We start from the raw sequence: 22,282 nt of genomic DNA on the forward strand, positions 1-22,282 counted from the left end.
CATTCAAGCACGCACGCACGCACGCACACACACACACATACACACAAATAAATGAAAGCATCGGTTGTCAGCTGACAGTCTGCGCTACCTTAGTGATGGGGATCGATGGCTCTTCCAGTAAATCATTAAGTGCAGTTATTTATATGAAGAGAAACTGGACAGAGAATGCTTATCTCACACACACACGCACACGCACACACACACACACACACACACACACACACACACACACACACACACACACACACACACACACACACACACACACACACACAACCATGGCCACTGGCTAAATGAGTTTCCCCGATCAGTCAATATCACAGCGCCGAGAAGGCAGTATTGCTGAGACAGCGTTCACGGTCTGATGGAACATTTCAGCTAAGGTTGAAAGCAGGTGTGAAAGCCCATGTGGGCGCTGCGTGCCGTGATGATGGGATGGGAACGAGATGGAAGAATTGATGGAACAAATAAGACGTGTGAGGGTGGAGAATGGAGGGGGTGTTGTGAGCCAAAGTGTTTTGTTTCTGTGATGTGATAAAAGTGGGCTCTGGCTCGTCATGGGCCTGTTAGAGATTACTTAAACCTGGGTCTATAATGCATTATAATTGCATTTATTACACTCATTACAAGGTTATAACTAACTTAACCTAGTTATCCTAGATATAAATGTGTTTTTGTAAGACAACTACTATATGAAGCATTTTAAGTGCATTATTTATAACTAGAAGCTGGGCCGCCCTTCGTCTAGTCGGCGACCTGGCCAACTCGGGAACGATGTAAATAGGGAATGAATGCCTCGCCCTTTAATGCAAGCCCCATTATACCTGTTGTCATAGGACCCGTTTTGACCATCTGTTTGCCTGTGTCCATTTATGCCCATATATGGAGATATCTGTATCTGTCTGTCTGTCGGCGTCCATTTTATGTCCATATATGGAGGACACTGCAGATATAGTTCTGGGTCCATTTTATGCCCATATATGCCCATATGTGGAGATATCTGTCTATTTGTGTCCATTTTATGCCCATATATGGAGATCTCTGTATCTGTCTGTCTGTGTCCCTTTATGCCCGTATATGGAGATCTTTGTGATCCTGCGTCCATTTTATGCCCATATATGAAGATCTGTTTATCTGCGTCCATTTTATGCCCATATTCTTCTTTAATGAGAATACGCAGCCTGCTTAAATCTTCATCATTCAAGTCATCCTCCCAGTCCCACGCTTTGTTGCTTGTCTTATGTTTGTCTTTGTCTCTTTTATTTTCTTTTTCTTTTTTTGAGCGGACCCCATGAATGCCCCACCCTTTAATGCAAACCCCAATACCTGTTGTCACAGGACCCGTTTTGACCATCTGTTTGCCTTTGTCCCCTTATGCCCATATATGGAGATCTCTGCACACACAGTACCGGTAGCGGAAAACTCTGTCAGACATCAGCTCCGCATACAGGCATTCATTTTATGCCCATATTTGCTTGTCTTATGTTTGTCTTTGTCTCTTTTATTTTCTTTTTATTTTTTTGAGCGGACCCCATGAATGCCCCACCCTTTAATGCAAACCCCAATATACCTGTTGTCATAGGACCCGTTTTGACCATCTGTTTGCCTTTGTCCTCTTATGCCCATATATGGAGATCTCTGCACACACAGTACCGGTTGCGGAAAACTCTGATGTCAGACATCAGCTCCGCATACGGGCATTCATTTTATGCCCATATCTGGAGAACGCGCGTGCCGGTGGGAAGAACGGTTCTCGAGATACGCGGATTACATACATACATACACACATACATTCACAGAGATTTTTTGTTGACTCATGTGGCGTACGTGATGTCAGAGCCTTTTATGAAGTGATGTCACAATGAGTCAGCCCTTGCGCCGATTTCCTCCGGAGCAGCCTGATGTCAACAATCAGCCCCGCATAAGGAGATTCCGAACGTTTCGCGCCGCTTCGGGAAAACCACGCGTCGGGTCGGGTCGAGGCCCGGCACTGCACTCCGCGCCGCGGCGGGGAACGCGCGTGCCGAATCTGAAGCCGGTGGGACGAACGGTTCTCGAGATGCGCGGGGCACATACATACATACATACATACATACTCACAGAGATTTGTCGCATTTATAGATAGATGCATTATGGTGCATAATAAATGTAATTATAATGCATTACAGACACGGCCTTTAAGAAAACAGTTAAATGTGCTGTTCCACTGATTTTTTAATGCATTATGACTAGAACCTATAAATTATTATAAGTTATAATACTTCATAAACCTTGTTATAAGTTATCCATAATTATAAACATTCAAACAAGAGTCAGAGTGCCTTATAAGTGCATTATAATGCATTATAAATGTGGTTATAACGCATTATATACCCAACCTTAATATACAGTCTTACCAGCCATTCTATAGGCTAAATTAGAGTCTAATTTATAGAATGAACGGACGTCTAATTATTAGACAGAACTTAAATCACCCCAACATTCCTGACTGCAGGTGAAGCAAGACCAAGCGTGTTAACGTCTTGATGAAAGTAAAGTGAAAATCTTCTCCCTTCCTCACTACCCCTACCTCGTCTCCGTCTCCTGTCACATACAAGCCAGGTTTTCATCATAATCATTTCCTAGATGATCGATAGTCTGCCGGCACTTCTGTTGGTTTGACAAACATTTATTTAGAATTACGCAGACCCTCTGTTACTGCAAAAGATCACTACATTGATGGCAATCACAACATAGGGCAGTCTCTTTATTTGTTGATTTAAGACAAATATAGAGAAGAATAAAATAAAAAACGAAGGAAACTTAAGACAGTCCTCTCGACTCACATCTGTCACAGAAGCAAACAGTAGAGACATGAGTTATTCACTGGATTATTTCAAATAAACCAGAATCAACATTCCCCTCGTCGGTGTAGACTAGGGCTGCAACTGCCAATTATGTTCTTATTATTCGAGTGATTACCTTTTTTATCAACAAACTGACGCAAAATAATGACTACTAATGTTTGATATTGACTAAATCGATTAGTCTGATTAATCACTTAAGCCCTATTTTTTAAATACTTTGTCACATGAAGGTGTCGCGCCAAAACAGCGAATGTAGCCTAAATCTTTGAACAAAAAGACATTTCAATTTCCCCTCCAAAAATCGACTTTATAAAAAAATATGTTTTTTATAATCGCTAAATCGATTAGTACAAATAACTGTTGCACCCCTAGTGTACACGACCCTCAGTGCCAACTCAAGTGTGCTGCAACAGTGCTGAACATGCGCTTTTCATGTGTAGCTAGGAATTAACTCAATAAATTGCATTCAAAAAGGCACTAGTATGGAGGTACAGGAAAATAAAAAGCCTGCGGCAACGTGCCATGACTGAAGGTCAAGCCTGCCTACGTCAATGTAGAAAGTTTCTATACATTACACAGATTGCTGACATTGCTGGAGTGCCGTTGTTTTGCACAAGTCAAATTACAGTTCGATTTTCACCTAGTATGGACACACCATATGCTCACCGATCAATGATGATGGATTTGACAAGCGCGTACGCGCGCGCGCACACACACACACACACACACACACACACACACACACACACACACACACACACACACACACACACACACACACACACACACACACACACACACACACACACACACACACAGAATGGGTGGGGAGAAAATTAAGCTGTACAACAAAAAGAGAGGATGTAAGGAGGAAATATCAAGAGAAAGTTAGATAGACTTAAATTTCCCTTTTTTTTTTACAATCAAGCTAAGGCATCCTGACAGACGAAAAATATCTCTCTCTTCCTCCGCGCTAGGGATGTTTATCAAAAAAACGAAATGTCCGTGTGACTAAGCGAACGTGAAGGCCTTTTGTCATATTCATACCGTACCATGTGGCGTTCCCTGTTGTTCCGCCAGGAAGCCTGATTCTGACTGGCTGTGGATAAATTGAGCCTGATGGTAATTCCCTGCGCAGAACTCGCGTTTCAATTAGAGAGAGAGAGAGAGAAAAAAAGATAAAAGTTAGGGAGCTAGTGCGCAATTAAAAAGTTTGAGAGCGTAAGAGGAGAGACGCAGCCATCCATATTTGTCACAGAAGTCTTCGTCAAGGTCAGCTCTCTCTCCCCCGCAGATGTGAGGAGGGGAGGGAGAGGAGGTGTGTGGGAGGGGGGAGAGAGAGAGAGAGACAGAGAGACAGACACACACACACACACACACACACACACACACACACACACACACACACACACACACACACACACACACACACACACACACACACACACACACACACACACACACACACACACACACACAAGACAGACACAGAGAGGTTCAAGACAGACACAGAGAGGTTGAGAGAGAATTTTGCTGTTAACCAATTTAGGCCTGAATGCTTTAACCAGTGAAAAATAGCAGATATACAAGCTAGATATGCAAATCTTTGAATAAACTGTATGTATTTTCAAAGCAAACGTTTGTAACTCAAATTTTGCTTCTGGGTGGTCCCTGGAACTAAATATTTTGAGATGGGGGTCCGTGGCCAGATACATATCATTTTGGGGGTCCTTCACATGAAAAGGTTTGAGAACCACTGACACAGTAGTCTCTCAAGAACAGATTAACTGAGCTCCAGTTAAGTGAAAAGGACCTTTTGTTTGACGATTTGCCAGATTGCTGACATCGAAACATAGGGTTTTTCAAAAAATCTTAGAAGGACTCAAAAGACACTTATAGAATCGGGTCAAAATTATTTTCAAAATAGCAGATCTACAAGCTCGCAGCGCGGCACTCGGTGCCGCGCTGTGAGCTTGTATATCTGCTATTTTTCAATAGTTAAAGCATAAAATAATGATACACAATAACGTGTACCCGTTCTGAATGTGTTTTAATCTAGGGTGGGGAAGGCAGCCACTGAGGACAGGTGGCTGTGGTCAGCGATGGTCTGGGGGTGTCAGGGGGCGTAGCCCATCGACGGTCCTGGCTCATTGTCTTCGTAATCCCGGCGGCCCACAGGATCCGGTCTCGGCAGCGGCAGTCTGAAATTAAAAAAAATGGAGGAGTCCATATGAAAATAATTTCTCCCAGTAATCATTCTCTCTCTGTAGGATTCTTTCAATCTTTCACTATAAACCCACAGTCACGCACACGCACCTCGACACACATACAGCGTAGTATAATCAACACTTGCAAAATGCAATCAACACTTGCAAAATGTAATCAGTTTCAATCAACGCGTGCCTTAAGCAGAAATCATCCATTCTGTTGGTTTTATATTAGCACGGCAGTGACAGAGATAAAGTGATTGCAGACATTGCGGGGACCCGTCGGTAGCGATCTGAGCCAGTCTGATGGATTTCATTTCACAGGGGACAGTTTACACTAATCACAGCTCTAATTGGACAACCGTGTAAGGGTGACAGAGCACGGCTCCTCCCCAAGAGAGCCGAGACTGTGAAAGACAGTCTCACTTTCTCTTCTAGAAGTTCTGTCAATTCACTCCCCTTCTTTCCTACGCTTTCACTCCAGTTCTACCACAGTAATTACAAAGTACTGTAGGAAAATGTCCCTCTGTTCTCTGACTGGTCTCTAAATGTTCTGCATCTAAAGCAAATGTACAATAGGGAATGGTTCGCAGACATGTTGTAGCCGATGCACACCAACAGGCAAGTCGAAATATCAAGACACGTCTGTATTCATTGTGGAAATAGCCAATCAACCGGATCTCCATATTCCTATACAGTATATTGGCATATCGGCCAGAAGTCGATACAGACAGGTATTTAGCATATCTATAGTAGGATTGCAATAATGATGGTGGTTGTCACTAAATCCCGAAGGCACACCTGGACTTGTCTCACTGCACATCATTGTGCCTCAGCACACCTCTTGGGAACTGCAGTAGGAACATAAATAATGTTAAGAACTTCTACTGCGAAATCCTGAGTGTCAGTTTAACACAGAGTTCTTACACTCTTTCTGGGCGTATATCTGTATGACTATAACATTGACCGTTGTTTCCAAACGGGAAGGAGAAGTACTGTAGGTCCCGTTTCCTGTTCTGTGATGCGATAACACAATGCAGTTCCATGGGGAATGAATCGTCAAACGAGTGAAAATGTAATTGGGCTTGTACCCGGAGTGATTTTCTGGTTCGGAGCTGACAGCGTTATATTGTATTACAAGGCTTGATGGAAAGTAAAACATCAGTGAGAACTGAACTACTGGATGAATCCACAGTCAGTCACTCATATTGACTTTTAAAGAAGCAGTTACAATCAACTGTATACTGGTGTGAGATTGTATACATTCTAGATTTTTGCAATAAAGATATAAGGATAATCTGACTCTGATTATAAACCACTTGTACCCTAGCTTCTATATTCTATGCCAGGGGGAACATAAGTCAACAATCTACAAGTTTAAACACGTCGCCAGCGGTGCTTTGGGATTTTATTTTCAGGGCGGACGGTCATTTATTGACGTCACGTGCACGCGCGCGCCTCTAGAGGCAATTTAGAAAGAACGGATCTCAGCAGATCTAATGGTGGAAAAACAAAAACAACGTTTTCTAGTCTTAATTACATTTGCATTGTAACTTAATATTTTATTTTCTAGTTTGATTTAATTCAGAAAATACAGTGCTGCAGTAGAGAAACAAGTTTGCTTTGAACGAATCTCAAACAGCCTACATATGGATCCATGTATGAGGACTGGACGCACACACATGCACATACATGCTACTGTAGGTGTTAAAGTAGTATCCATATGAATAGGGTACTTGGGCTTGTGAATCTAGGTGGGATGCGCTGCAGAACACTTTACTGGCAAACCTGGTAATCTTGTTATGCAAATACAGCCATTTCATTAGAAACTGTAGGCTATATGGCGCGTCGTCACTCAAATCTATGGGGAGTTCTAGCATGCACACGCGCAAGCACTGTTCCGTGCAGTGGCGTAGCCATGGGTGGGCCTGACTAGGCCTAGGCCCACCCATTTCGTTTTTGTGCCCACCCAAAAAAAAAATAATAATAAAAAAAGAATTATATATATTTTTTTATTTATTTTATTTTATTACATATATTATATTTTTTATAGCATATTAAGTCATTTTGATGATAGTCGCATCCTTACAACAACTAAAATAACATAACATCATCATGTGGACGCTAGTGATATACAGTATAATATATAATGTGCAACAAGCGTCTTTCCCTGCTCGCAGCCAAGCATGTCTAGACTAGTGTGTCATGTAATTCTAATTTAGTCCATTTACTCCTGTAAGTAGACATCAAAATAAAACCAATTGCTAATGCTTATATCATCATATTGTGGCAGGGTCTTATTTTAAAATCCACCGTTACAGGAAATCCTTAAGCGTGTTGGGCTACTTGTCAAGAGTTGTTGCAGCCTGCACAATGTATACAGGATTCACGTGGATTATACTGAGACAAGCTTTTTGACTAATCTAAAGTTCATATTCATGATATGAAACCATGCTCCTGGGACTTAAAACAATACACAGCGTTTGAAAGCAGCAATAGGTGAGTGAGACTGGTTAATTACGTTCTGCTGGCTTGGCTGTTTTTGTTGTGGGAGAGGGAGAAGCGTCAGAGCTCTGATAAAAAGTTGACGGTGCAATTAAACATTTCGGTCTTTTCTCTTCATAGTTGTTTATTTTGTCTTGCACCAGTGACTAGGCTACTGGGCCAGTCTGCAATATCTCTCTGTGATACATTAGCGTTGTGCTCCGTGTGTATAGTCTTATACTAACAGGAGTGTTGTCAATTAAAATAAGCATCTCATGCCGTCATGTTACCGGCTTCTTCTCTAATATGCCATTCTGTTTTTGCACGGCTGGAATGACCCGCGCATCACTAGTGGACGCCACGCATGAATTGATTATTTAATCATGCAAACCCGACCCAAATCGCACCAGAAGACCCGATCCGACCCGAAAAACATGGATTTTTTTACCCAGGCCCACCCAGTTGGGCTCAGGCCCAGTCGCCGGTTCGATTCTGTCTACGCCACTGGTTCCGTGGCGTCCGTGCCTGTGGGAAATATATTGGCCACACAACGTCTGGTCACGTCCGGCCTCGAAAGCGCTACTGCGCGTCGCGAGCTTGTAGATTGGCAAAAATATATTTGGTGTAGACTGTATAAGCGGTCAATGTAAAGAGCAAAGTTGGGTCTCGTTTTATTCCAGAGGTTTTAAGAGGTTTTGAGGAGACAGGATAGGAGTAGGCTATCCGAGGTGGCGAGGTAGCCGGCAGCTAGCGTTAGCCATTCATAATAGTCTCATTATCTTAACTAGCCCTTACCCGTTCAAAGATATGAGCTCCAAAATGATGTGCAGTGTGTGGGTTATGGGATGTGCACTGTGCATACAGTATATGAGGGATGGAAAGTAACTTTAACTGGTGCTTGCATGATAATATGTAGGAGCATCAATGTAAGAAATACCCGTTTCGTTTAATGGCTCCCCCCCCCCCCCCCCCAGCCCGCCCGCCCACCCGCCCACCCGCCTGCGCACACACCCGCCTGCCTGCACACACACACACACACACACACACACACACACACACACACACACACACACACACACACACACACACACACACACACACACACACACACACACACACACACACACACACACACACACACACACACACACAGAGAGAGCTGGTTAAACATGTTGCCTCATGCTAGATGCAGAATAGATGTGCCTCATGCTAGATGCAGAATAGATAGTAGATACACCATAAAAATGCTAATATACAGTATATGATTTGTGAAAGTGACAAACGGGCTTCACAGTTATGTTAGGTGTGTTCATATGCTAATGGTGATGCGATTTAAGATCAATTGCTCCAGCCACTGAGGAGAAACGCTGTTTCAGACAGACAGACAGACAGACAGACAGACAGACAGACACTCACTCACTCACTCACTCACTCACTCACTCACTCACTCACTCAGACATTCGCAAAATTATAGTATAGATAAGTCAACTTTATGAGGGAGAGTGAACGATTGCGTTCCAGATGATGATCGTCCAAAAAATCGCTCTGAACGTGATTCAAACGATAGTGTACTATGTACACTGTATTAACTCTAGGGGGAAGAGCTGTTTGTTTTCCCCCCAGGCTAAAACCGGATGTGAAGTTTATGGGCGTTCCTTTCTATCTCCGTGTGTATGTATACTGTACAGAGGAACAAATCCAGCTAACATCACAGAATGCCACAGGTAACAGAGATATCCTCAAGACACCAAAGTAATGTGTACTGCAGCAACACATAATGTCATGATCCATATATTGTTCCTTCCTTACATAGTCTCCCATTTGTCTTGGCCTGTTGTCTCTCTTTTATTTTGTATAAAATGTTCTTGTCTAGTTACGTTCTATGTTTTTTATGGTTGTAGCAAGGTTTTAGTTTGTAGGTCTTCTTTGTAGTCATCATTACTTCCCATTATCTTTACAGTTCCTTGTGTGCGTTCCACTCCCAATTACCAACTTGCAGCTGTTCCCAATTACCCACCTGCAACTAGTTCTGTAATCAGCGGAACGTGAATAAATGCCAGTCAGATGGTCTTCATTCATTTCATCACGTGTACATTGTTCTCCAGCTGTTTGTCTTTTTGTTGACTACATGCCTGCCTGGATGACGTCCTACTCATGAGCCTAGTTATAACCCTCTTTTGTGTGTTAACCACATTAGCCCCTCAAATCACTATTTTGAGCATGTCATTAAAGGGATAGTTAGTGTGGTTTTGGTAGTACTTGTCTGACTTTCTTCCATCTTTCCGGATAAACGTTATTTTGCAGAGCTACTCCTCCCACAGTTTTAATGGCATGCACTTGGGAAATAAGTCAAATCTACCGGCTTAATTGCATTGCATTTTGCTAAGAGATGTCATATAGTCTCCAATGACTTGAATGGGAAAATGCAAAAACTTTTCCCAAGTATGGATGTCAGACATCATAGACCACATGAAACTGACACAATATGTCCATATATGGGCATTCCAAGATATGGGCTTAAAATTGAGGGCATCAGGGATCTCCATATATGGGCATAAAAGGGACAAGGATGGAATTAATTTGCAAGTGTGACTCGCGTCATGGCAACCACACTTGCAATTTCCCAGAATTGCACCTGACCACATTGGAGACTTGAATTCATGGATATATATATATTTTTTTTAATAATTTGAGGAGACTCTTTGTGACTCCATAGGGAACAACTTCTGGTCATCAAATTATTTCCTTAGGATTAGGAATGCCACAACAACTAATCAATATCCATGAAATCAAGTCTCCGTGGGGTGAGTAATCAATAGAAACTATCCCTGATATTTTCTAAACAAAGAGGCTAAAAGCTCACAACACACCATGATATGATGTGGTGTGAGCTTGTAGATTTAGGGCTTAAATGGTTAATGAATCCCTTTCAACAGCATCTGCTCCAGAATTTGTGTCTTTTCCTTATTGTTCTGCTGCCCTCCATTCACCAGGCCTGTACACCTTGACAAATATTATTTACAAACTAGTCCATATCTAGACAACATTATAATATATAATAGCAATGCTATGGGATCCAGACGATTACAAATATAGCTGTTTGGGATGCCTCTGTTGCTCTCCATTAAAATAAAATAAAGGCTAATGTTTGTCTGGCAGTGCCAAGATTGATAGCAATTGGATGGTTTTCACTTAAGGTACTATTGTTGTCTGAAACAGCCATTACGCTTGCCAACTATATGAACAGTGCCAATGCTATAATGATACAATCTACCATTTAACGTTTAAATGTGACATGTTCCATTAGACTTGAGCATTCTATCGTCTAAGTGCTTATTATAAGTTACAACCTTTGCAACATGGCCAATCTAATTGTCAATCAAGGTAATGACCATTAAATTGCACATAAACGTGTTGATGTTCGCTAAGAGTTGCTTTCTGGGGTTCTGCGTACACAGGGTTCGGTTTGTAAAAACACACTCAAAAACAGACATCTTAAACTCTATACCGGTACTTCTTTTAACAACAAATACTGAAAATAGCTGATCTACAAGCTCAGTAAAAAAATATATAATAATAATGCCAGGGTTCATGTGGTTAAAGGGATAGTTCACCCAAAAAAATACTTTTTTTCCTATCGATTACTCAACCCATTGAATTCATGGATGTTTTTGTTTTTTGATCCATTCCTAAGTCAATAATTTGATGACCAGCAATGGTTCCCTATGGAGACACAAAGAGTCTCCTTTGTTCCCTATGGAGACACAAAGAGTCTCCTCAAATTATTGGCTTATTAGGAATGAGACAAAAACTAAAAAATCACACCCGTGTGAACTGAGCGGTGGTCGTGGGGAGGGGGGGGGTGCCTGTGTGTGTGTGTGTGTGTGTGTGTGTGTGTGTGTGTGTGTGTGTGTGTGTGTGTGTGTATTGCAGTTCCCTTAACATGTGTGGTCAGAAAATAAAATAATAATAATAATACTTAGCCCTAACCCTGACCACACATGCTGACCCACCCTTCCCCCCTGTGTGTGTGTGTGTGTGTGTGTGTGTGTGTGTGTGTGTGTGTGTGTGTGTGTGTGTGTGAGTGAGAACAACAGCGCCCCTCCCTTAACATGTGTGGTCAGAAAAGGTACTGCAGGCTTGAGGCTACATACACGGACGGCCGGAGACCCACACACACGGCCACGTATAGGAGACGGTGTGACCACCGCTCAAAAATACCCATGAATTCAAGTCTGGATGGGGTGAGTAATCCATAGGGAGAAAGAAAAAGTCATTTTGGGGGGTGAACTATTCCTTTATCCTGCATTTTCAATGAAAGGAAAAGCATGCATTTAATTCACTCTGACTCAGAAGCTGGGATAAAACATATCCGCAACGGCAATGAAAATGTATGACTAGAGGGGGGATATCAAAAGCAGAGGCATGGATCCACCTCCATCCTCCACAGCAAACCCAAACCTGCATACAGGGGCGTCGCACCAAATTCTGGGTCCTGGGTACAAGGATTCACTGTGGGCCCCCCGTGAATGTTCTTCGAAGGGGGAGGAGGGGGGTTTAACCCATTTAGACTGGGAACGCATTATTTTGTGCTTTAACTATGGAAAAATACAAGCTCACAGCGCGGCACCGAGTGCCGCGCTGCGAGCTTGTAGATCTGCTATTTTTGAAAAATCTTGAAAATTTGTGCAAGGATTTCAAATCCTTCTAAGGTTTTTTGAAAAACCTTTTTCTGTCAGTGGTGCTCAAACACTTTCATGTGAAGGACCCCCAAAATGATATGTACAGTATTTGGCCATATGAGTTACAATTCAAAGATTTGCACACATTTTCACAACTTTTCAAAAGTAGCCGATTAGATCTACGAGCTCGCGGTGAGCTTGTATATCTGCTATTTTTCAATAGCCAAAGTATCAAATAATTCAGGCCCCTCCACCTTGGGCCCTAGTAACTCAGTCCTACCCCCCCCCCCCCCCCCCTTGTGACGCCCCTGCCTGCATAATACGTTGCATAATACGTTGCAAAGTTCAGCGACTAAAGACACATAGTACATATCTAGTATCTACGCTTCCATCTATTCCTGCTTCGGTGATGATGACAGACACATGGATCCATCTTTCCAGCCCCTTCCTCATCCCTGACGTTCTTTCCTCTTCCCCCGTCAGACTCTTTCTTCCTCATCAGAGGTTCTATGCAGTTCGGTCCTTGGCAGCAAGGCTAACACATTAATTAACAGGCTACAGCATCTCTCTGACTGCACAGTTCCTGGAGCATTCCTCCCCGACACGCGTCTGATGGCAGGAACAAAGCGCCGCTTCCTCTCCCGTCATGCGCCTCCCCGAGGAGCACATCATCGTCGTCGCGCAACACCTCGCAACAAAACAGGACAGCTCATCAAATGAACATGCAAATACATATTACGGTACACACGTACACATGGAGCCTGATATAGCGATGATGTGGACGCGTTGCGGCTCCATTACACCAGTGGTTTTCAAACCTTTTCATATCAAGGTCCGTTATTTATTCAGCATTTGAGCCACAGACCACCGTTTGATAAGGTTTAAGGCCCATTCCCACTGGGCCAGATAACAGATAAATAGAATATCTGTGATAGATATTTTCTTTATCTGTATCTACCATCCACTTGAATGGAAAAATATCTGGAGAAAGAGATTCTTTTATCTGTTATCTGGCCCAGTGGGAATGGGCTTTTAGCCTCTCAGACCCAAAACCTTTATTTAGTGAATACATTGTTAACGTTGGATAAGATTTTGAATTCCATGCTGTATTGATGTTGGTTGGTAACATAGGAGAGATAACAGGAAAACACTTTAAGTAACAATTCTTCTAAATAAAACAATAAAGTTAAACAATAATTTAACTCTTTTACGGGTCCATTTGGTTTCATTTTAAGCTCTGAAGAGTTAAAGATCTCCATCATTTAGCTGAGGACCACATGGAACCCCCCTCAAGGTTGAAAACCTCTGCATTACCCCATTAGAAATCAGTTAAAGGGATCCCTGGCTAATACGACAAATATGCTTATAATTGTCCTCTATAACTACAGTGTAAAATTAAAAACACCTTAAATATTTTATTTCTTCTCGAAATAGCCAATCTTTCACTCAATAGGGGAAATGCCCGTCGCAAGTTGATGATGTCATAAAACCATGTGTGATCTATCCCTATGGAATCGATGGCATGCATGTGAAAATAAAAACAACGTAATACTTTATATGGTTAATATGAGCATCAAATCAATATTTCAAATTTGTGTGTGTGTGTGTGTGTGTGTGTGTGCGTGCGTGCGTGCGTGCGTTTTTTATTGCACATGCATGCCACATGGTTTTATGACATCATCAACTTGCGACGGGCATTTCCCCTATTGAGTGAAAGATTAGCTATTTCTAGAAGAAATACAATATTTAAGGTGTTAATTTTACATTGTAGTTATAGAGGACAATTATAATGTATTAAGGCATATTTGTTATATTAGCCAGGGATCCCTTTAAACCTAGTGAAATTAAAAATACATTTTTCACACTTTTAGAGCTTATCTGTAGTAATCATATGGGCATTCCTAACACTAGATGCCAAAATAAATAGAAAATAAACAATTTTCGTGTATATTCATATCAAAAGTCTCTAAATAGCCCATTCTTAATTATTTCCTGTGAACAGAAACGTGCTGCATGATGACATACAGACCTTTTGAATATAAATGAACCTTGATTACATTCACCTGTTTGATTCCCATTGCTGCACATTCCTCCAAACACAGCTGATTTTAATTACAGAGCTATTCCGTTTTGAATGTCATTCAAGATGACGTCCAAACTATGTATTAATCATTGTAAACTTAATGAGCACAATAGAATATGTATCTGTAAACATTATAGGTTGTAGCAGCCTGGTCGTGTATCTCTGCCTTGCTAATGATGGCTACAAACAAAACATTAGGCATCACATGACTCAGATTTTACGTTCCATCGCCTGAAGGGCTGGTCCCTTCTGATTGGTTCAGAAACACAGGCTTGCGTTTAAGACTGAAAATTCTAAATAAAATGCCCAAAATAGCCATTTCACTGAGTCTTAATGTGTCCAATGCCTCAAGCAACCAGGAGATTAATAAGTCAAAGGTAGCGTTCCTATTCAACATCTTGTCAATGTTGGCACTTGGCATCATGTAATTTTATGTGCAGACTATTTCTTTCAATCAGTGGTGTAAAGTAACTACAGTAAGTACATTTACTTAGGACCTAAGTAAATGTACTTTACAAATACGACAGAATTGTACATTACCTAAGTCTTAGGTAATGTACAATTCTGTCGTATTTGTACTTTACTTGAGTATTTCCAATTTTTAATACTTTTACTTCTACTCCACTACATTTCGGATCCAAACATTGTACCTTTACTCCACTACAATTATTTGCAATTAAACTTAAGTTACTAGTTACTTTGCAGATATAAATGATTATATTATAAAACATACATGAACCCACTTTGGCCATACCTAGACTATTTGAAAATATCCAATCTACAAGCTCACAACGCGTCACATCGCGACGCGTTGTGAGCTTGTAGATCGGCTATTTTCAAACATTTTATACTTTTACTTTTGGTACTTTTAGTACATTTTCCTGCCAATACTTTCGTACTTTTACTCTAGTACATTTTGAATTCTGGACTTTTACTTGTAACAGAGTATCTCTACATTGCAGTATTGATACTTTTACTCAAGTAAAAAATGTGAGTACTTTATCCACCACCGCTTTCAATCATTAATTTTGTCTCTGGGCACAGGAGAACGTCTCTGTTGAGCAGTGTATGCATCCGCTCATCATGGCCCCCTTATGTCTGTTATGTCAGACATACATAGCACGAGTGTTTGAGGTAAAACGTTGGATAGCAATTTCAGCTCTCATCTGCAGTCAAGCAAAACGCTTATGTTAGTATAAAAAAGAAAAGAAAAGTAATTACAAATATATTTATATGCCATAACGTGAGCACAGCAGCCCCCGTGGAGACAAATGAACTATTTATATTCAGATGGTCTTCTCTAAGCCCTAGGACACATGGATGTAATAAGTTATTTATTGCACCCGTAGGGAAAGGGACGTTACTTGTGGGAAAGAGAGAGAGAGAGAGAGCTTCAACATGCAACAAAATGTCAGCAAGAGGGGGAAATATTCATTACAAGTTAAAACCCCTCCTCGATCCTCCATTTCTGTCTGTCGACATCTTCTGTGGCCTAAATAGATGAGCCGTGTGTAAGTGAACGTCTGTGTGTGTGGGTTTTAGTGTGTTTCTGAGGACTTTCCTAATTCTTACCAGCCATGACTTATTCATAGGCTTTAATGCAGTCAATGTATTATTGATCAGGACCAATCATAGCTTCCTTCCCTTGGCAGTGACCGTGGCCTGTGGACAGGGGGCCAACCTGGACTGAAAAAGCCCCCACTGCAGAGCTCCCTGTCTGGGATCAGTGAACGATATTAGCTGGGCTCTGGGGTGATGCATCGACATGTGCCTCGGTGTGGGGCGTTTGTGAGCTTGTGTGTGTGTGCGCGCATAAGTGTGCATATATATATATATATATTTATATATAAAAAAAGAATAGATATGTAAAGAGAGAAGGGACAGACACGGAGTTGGAAGGGATTAAGAAAGTAGAACGAAGCTAATCTTACTAATGTCTTCCTTCTGGTTAAAAGAGAAAGTTTCTCCAATAGCCCTGAAATGAGCCTATCGCTCAAGGAAGAAAACTAAAACTTTTGGCTCTTTTCGGAAGAACCAGGAGGGAGCAAGGGCATTACATCGCCTAGATTATGATTCTCTTACTTCCTTTTTTCTCTCTTTCTTTCTCTCTGTCTGTCTGTCTCTCAGCTCTTTGAGGAGGGAGGGGTCCTTGCCCTGATTAAGTTTGAATTCCCTGCTCTTGGCAGAGAGAACCCTCTGGGCTCAGGAGTCATCATCGCACGGAAACACTCATCCCATCACGCTGCTGGCTCTCCGGCTCCATCCGGCCTCGTTACCATGAGAATAATCATGACACGTTGAATGGGGCTGAGGAGGATGGGGGCAGAGGTAAAGGAGTCTTAATTAATTGAGAGGCTTAACTCCTGTGTACAGAGCTCTAGCGACGATCGTCCACTGGACTGCTGATTTACAATCAGCAGTTGCACACAAGGAGGTTTGTCATGTACTGGACAAGTGGCTCTCTTCCACTACCAGTGGTGTAAAGTAACAAAGTACTTTTACTTAAGTACTGTACTTACAGTTTTGAGGTATTTGTACTTTACTTGAGTATTTCAAAATTCCAATACTTTTACCTCTACTCCACTACATCTGGGATCCAAATGTTGTATTTTTACTCCACTACATTTATTTGAAAACTATAGTTACTAGTTACTTTGCTGATATAAATTATAATATGTAAAACATACATAAACCACTTTAGCCCTATTTTATACCTTAGCTTGTAGATCTAATATTTTCAAACATGTTATACTTTTACTTTTAGTACTTTAAGTACATTTTGATGCCAATACTTTTGTACTTTTACTGAAGTAAATTTTTAATTCAGGACTTGTACTTGTAACGGAGTACATCTACAATGCAGTATTGATACTTTTACTTAAGTAGAAAATGTGAACACTTTTTACACCACTGTCCACTACAAGAACCATGTAAACCATGCTGTGTTAACTTATGAAACGTAATTCTGGATTTGTTGTTTCCAACATTTGAGTACTTTTTCCAACACTGGTGCTAGCCGAGCATGCACGCACGCACACGCACACACACACACACACACACACACACACACTCTCCCAAGTTCTCCCAGGGAACTTGGGAGAGCGACGTAATACTAGAGAACGTTCATAGACAGAGACGCAATTAGAACGGCGGTTGTAAATCACAGATAATTAGATTCTCCGCTTTGAAAACTGGACTTTTTATGATTGAGCCTCAGAGTTGACCGTTGGAGAAAGTAGCTTAGCAAGAGGCTAACGCAGAGCGAATGTTCCCTTGTGGGACTCTCACATGTTTGTAGCTGCAGGATAAAGTTGTATGTGTCCGATGGACGCTGTGATGATTGGCTTAATGCGTCCTGGATTAGAAATATGTGTCCTGAGGAAGGCTGCAGGCCGCGGGACTATTAACATCACTGCATGAGTTCATATTTGGTGTCTCGCTATGGGTTTGGCGCCCCCTGGCAGTAACACAGAAGCAGTCTTTCACTACTTCAGGCAATATGATTGGCTGGTCAAGAAGGCGGTGCCCATCGGGGGGTGGCACGCCTCCGCTCAAAATACAGGCCTGAAGGAGCGCTGCCCGCCATTCACTCACCTCTTCTCAACAGAAGAAGAGCACACCTATCATTTGTCTGCCGGAGTTGCTTAGCTAATAGCTTAACGTGCTAACACCTCACTGATAATTCAGAGAATCAGGGTTATGTTATGTTTAGTTAATATATAATGTTAACACATCCACTGACCGGTAATAATCTACCTCTGCCAGGGTTTTTCAGGTGTTTTTATCTCATTTTCACCAACAACAGGAACCATGTGGCCAGGATGTAAACAAAAGACACATATCCGCGATGATAGTTCCTTAGTTAGGGTCCGTAGAAAAGATTGTTTTGACCAAAAACGGTGATTTGGGAAAAGAATCCGAGAAAACTATATTTTTCTAAATCTGAACATTGACACGGAAAGGAGAGAAAAATGTTGGGATCATTTCCGGTTGTATCCGTCTCCTAGCAACCTGGCACCACTCATACGTTGGCGAAGAGCACTCTCTAAACCCTGAAATGACATCTTTAGACGTCAATGGCAATGAACCGTGACATCTTCACATCAGTGGTAGTGGGTGCAACTAACAAAAAAAGTCACAGAAATTCACAGATTCTGGAAAAGTTATGGAAGGTTCTGGGTTACCCCTCGCAGTCGAAAAGAGCCATTAGTCCATCACATGCGCTGCCAGATCCCCATTACTCAAGCCCTGGAGGTCCTTTGGGGTTTGAACTAATGAGAGCTGGTCCCTAATGGTTATTGATAGACCCAGAGAGGATAGACTCTCGTCCTTGTTCCTCAGCGAAGTGGAGCACTCTGCCGCTACCTAATGAAGTAAAACATGTCACTTTTTGGGGATGATTTAACACCACAAACAGCGTTGAGAAGGGAGAAGACCGAGAGTGATAAGAGGACAAGCGAGAAGGAGGGAGAGAAGAGAGAGCACTGATGGAGAGGGGATGGGAAGCAAGAGACATAGTGACAGAGAGAGAGAGAGAGAGAGAGAGAGAGAGAGAGAGAGAGAGAGAGAAGGTAGAGACTAGATGATGATCCATCATAGAAAAATCAAACCCAAGTTTGAAGTGAGCGGTGGTGTGTGTGTGTGTGTGTGTGTGTGTGTGTGTGTGTGTGTGTGTGTGTGTGTGTGTGTGTGCGCCACCACTGCTATTGCAGTTGATGCTCAGGGCAGGCTAGACTCAACAGCACCTCTCTGGTCACCCAGGGGTACTGAGGCTACACCAGAGGCTACATACAGACACACATACATACATACATACATACATACACGGATACACACACGGCCACGCTATGGAGACGGTGTGACCACCGCTCAAAAAACAGAATGTACTGTATGGTATGATGGGTAATTAGACAAAGCTGACTAACGTTCTGCTGGATCTAAATGCATATTGTCCAGCAAGGTCTTACATTGTCATCTAGCTCAGGGGTTCCCAAACTTTTTTTTGTCTCAGGAAACCCCATAAATATTTTTTTTAAATCCGAGGCACCCCTACATTATAATTTTCACTCCCAGGACCTTATATTTATAGCATATCGTTGTTGTCGGGTGGAAACCTTCTATGTCCAAAACCGTTCGTTTTGTATTTATCATCTCTAAAATGTACTAAACTAGTGAAAACAGCAGGTCTACAAGCACACAACGCCTTGCACCGCGAGGCGTTGTGTGCTTGTAGATCGTCTGTTTTCACTAGTTTTGTGCGACAGTCTTGTATGATGAAGCAGGGCTTTGCTTTACCAAAAGACGTACACATTTGAAACTTGGAGATACGAGGTTTCTGCCCGACAGTGACGATATTTTAGTGATTATGTTGCGAGGAAAATGTTGAGATAATAGCCATTTTGGTTAGAACTGACTGAAAATAACTTTGTACTTCAAGTTTAAAATGATACTAAATAGGTGTCCAAATAAATTCCAAATATTATCAAATTATCTCGCTGGCACCCCTGGACTGCCGTCACGGCACCCCAGGGTGCCCCGTCACCCAATTTGAAAACCCCTGATCTAGCTCCCTCTCAATCGGCCAGGCCTCTCTTCCTCTCAGTGGATCCCCCCTCCCCCCAATTTCCTTTCATCTGACAGCCACTCTAGAAATGTGTAATTTGGAAATGGTCCCTGCACACATCTTTTATTGACAGGCCCTCCACCCCCACTGTGATATGTAGAAACTCTGCTCTGCAACATCCCTGCCAACTAGGATCTGAGATGTGGCTGTATCGGAATGAGGGTAGGAGTGTCTTTTTTCTTCTTTTTTTTGAGCCAAAGAGAACATTATCCAGCCTAGAGGACAAACACAAACAGAATTAACAAAGAAGAGACACAGAATATGCCTATCTTAATTCTCTACCTAAAAGACAAAATGTATACATTTATTGTTTAGACTTTCAGAGCATGTTTGCGGTCATAATGGAGATATTATTAACAATGGATACCGAAAAATGAGCAAAACAACGAGAATAAAGGGATATTCCGGACATTAGACATGAGGGGACAGGAGGACAAGTATGGGATCCACTGCTACATTTCCAAAACACTGGTGCTTTCTTTTGCTGTAGCCTAATATTTTGGATGTATTGATTGTACATTAATGTTACATACTGCCTTGGTGGATTAGTTGTGATATAGGCTATCTGGTGAGGCTTTCATTCATTACATACTTGGTTTCAAAACTTACTAAAGGCAAGTAATAAACAACATTTTATGCCTAAAGACTAAAATGTAATTGCAATTGAGTATTACAGTATGACTGCGATATAATTTGCTAAGACTAACAGATAAAAATATAAACTGGGACAAAATGTACAACCATTCGGTTTCCAGGTCGCTATCATTTTGAATTTTAATTGTATAGCCCTTGTCCAACAAAGATGGGGAAAAAGAAAACAGAGTTGTCAAGTGCATTTAAAATTCTTAAAATTAGATCAAAATTAATGTCTTATCCCAGGGGTGGGCAACTTTGATGATGGAGAGGGCCACTATATTTCCACATTCACTCCAGAGGGCCAATGTATAAGCACAATGCATTATACAGTCAAAAATAGCAAAAATAGCAGATCTACAAGCTCAAAACGTGCGACACGTTTTGAGCTTACAGATCTGCTATTTTTTCTATTTTTTTTAAATTTAAATCCGTCCTCCTGGTGGGGGCTCCTCACTGGCAGGTGGGTCAGTAGGATACAACAGCAGTGACAACACAGAAATGTGTGTGGGGAGGAATCAATTGGTATAACAACTAAATTGGGGCAAAAAAGGGGTAAAAAGATAATTGGCTAAAAACCCTCTGGGACTATATATTAAAAAAAGAAAAGTTCAGAGAAGAGATTAATTGCTTTGTACAAAAAATTAAAAGGATATAAAACAATTGCAAAGACACTGAATGTTCCAAAAAGTACAGTTTTGAGCATACAGTAGTTCACAAGTTCTAAGTCAAAAGAACAGTGGCTACACTAATGAACACATTTGTCAGAGGGGGTTGAATAATTTTGAGCACAACTGTAAATACAAATATATTGGACAAAAAAAGACTAGTGCTGCTAAGTCATTAAGCTACTATATAGACTGAAGTAATTAAAGCGAGTCATGTTTGCATGGTTGGAATTGTAACAGCTGAAATCAATACTATATCAGTATTCCAATATTAGCCAGCGGGCCGCATAAAGTGAAGGTGGGGGCTGCAAGTGGCCCCGGGCCGTCAGTTGTTACTAGCCTTACATTAAGACGCTTTCTGCCGAAAGTTGCTCGACACATACACCAATGAAAAATATAAGACTACGCAGGAGTTCTCATATCCCTTACCGACTCTGGCGGTAACTTTTCACAATGTAATAGTCTGTTGTTTTCAATAAAAATGCTTTTTACCGAGTCTATGTCCGAGTGCCTTTTCTCTCCGCTCTGTTTTTCGAGGTTTTTCCTGCATTTCTTCTTTGAAAACAATGTTGTTGCAGCTGCGCAACAGCGCCCCTTTGCTCATTTGAATTTGGTGCTCAATTCAAATGAGCAATAGTACCTCCTGGCCACCAAAGGGGCGCTGTTGCGCAGCTGCAACAACATTGTTTTCAAAGAAGAAATGCAGGAAAAACAGAGCGGAGAGAAAAGGCACTCGGACATAGACTCGGTAAAAAGCATTTTTATCTAAAACAACGGACTATTACATTGTGAAAAGTTACCGCCAGAGTCGGTAAGCGATATGAGAACTCCTGCGTAGTCTTATATTTTTCATTGGTGCATGTGTTGAGCAACTAGATGAGATTTGGTCGAGCCTGCAGTGGTAGTGTATGACAAAGCTGTAAGACGCTTCCTGCCGTCGCCCCAATGTCACAATGCGAAAGTCTCGGCAGAATGCGTCTTAATGTAAGGATAGTTTTATACTTTTAAAACAAAAGTTAATGTATACAAAACTTTGTTTTAATTAAATACATATTC

General features: G+C 41.6%; 1 protein-coding gene across 2 annotated transcripts in view; it reads right to left on the minus strand.

The window, feature by feature from the left end:
- Positions 1 to 2,719: 2,719 nt before the first annotated feature.
- trim44 (tripartite motif containing 44) overlaps positions 2,720 to 22,282 on the minus strand; it is a 79,720-nt gene continuing 60,157 nt past the window's right edge. For both annotated transcript variants that reach the window (XM_080736671.1, XM_080736670.1), the window contains exon 6: positions 2,720 to 5,047. In XM_080736671.1, coding sequence (XP_080592797.1) covers positions 4,963 to 5,047 — 85 coding nt within the window. In that variant the 3' untranslated portion in view covers positions 2,720 to 4,962. The remainder of the gene's footprint in view (positions 5,048 to 22,282) is intronic.

Source organism: Nannobrachium achirus (assembly GCF_963921795.1).
Source record: "Nannobrachium achirus genome assembly, chromosome: 11".
In the NCBI taxonomy this organism is placed as follows: domain Eukaryota; kingdom Metazoa; phylum Chordata; class Actinopteri; order Myctophiformes; family Myctophidae; genus Nannobrachium; species Nannobrachium achirus.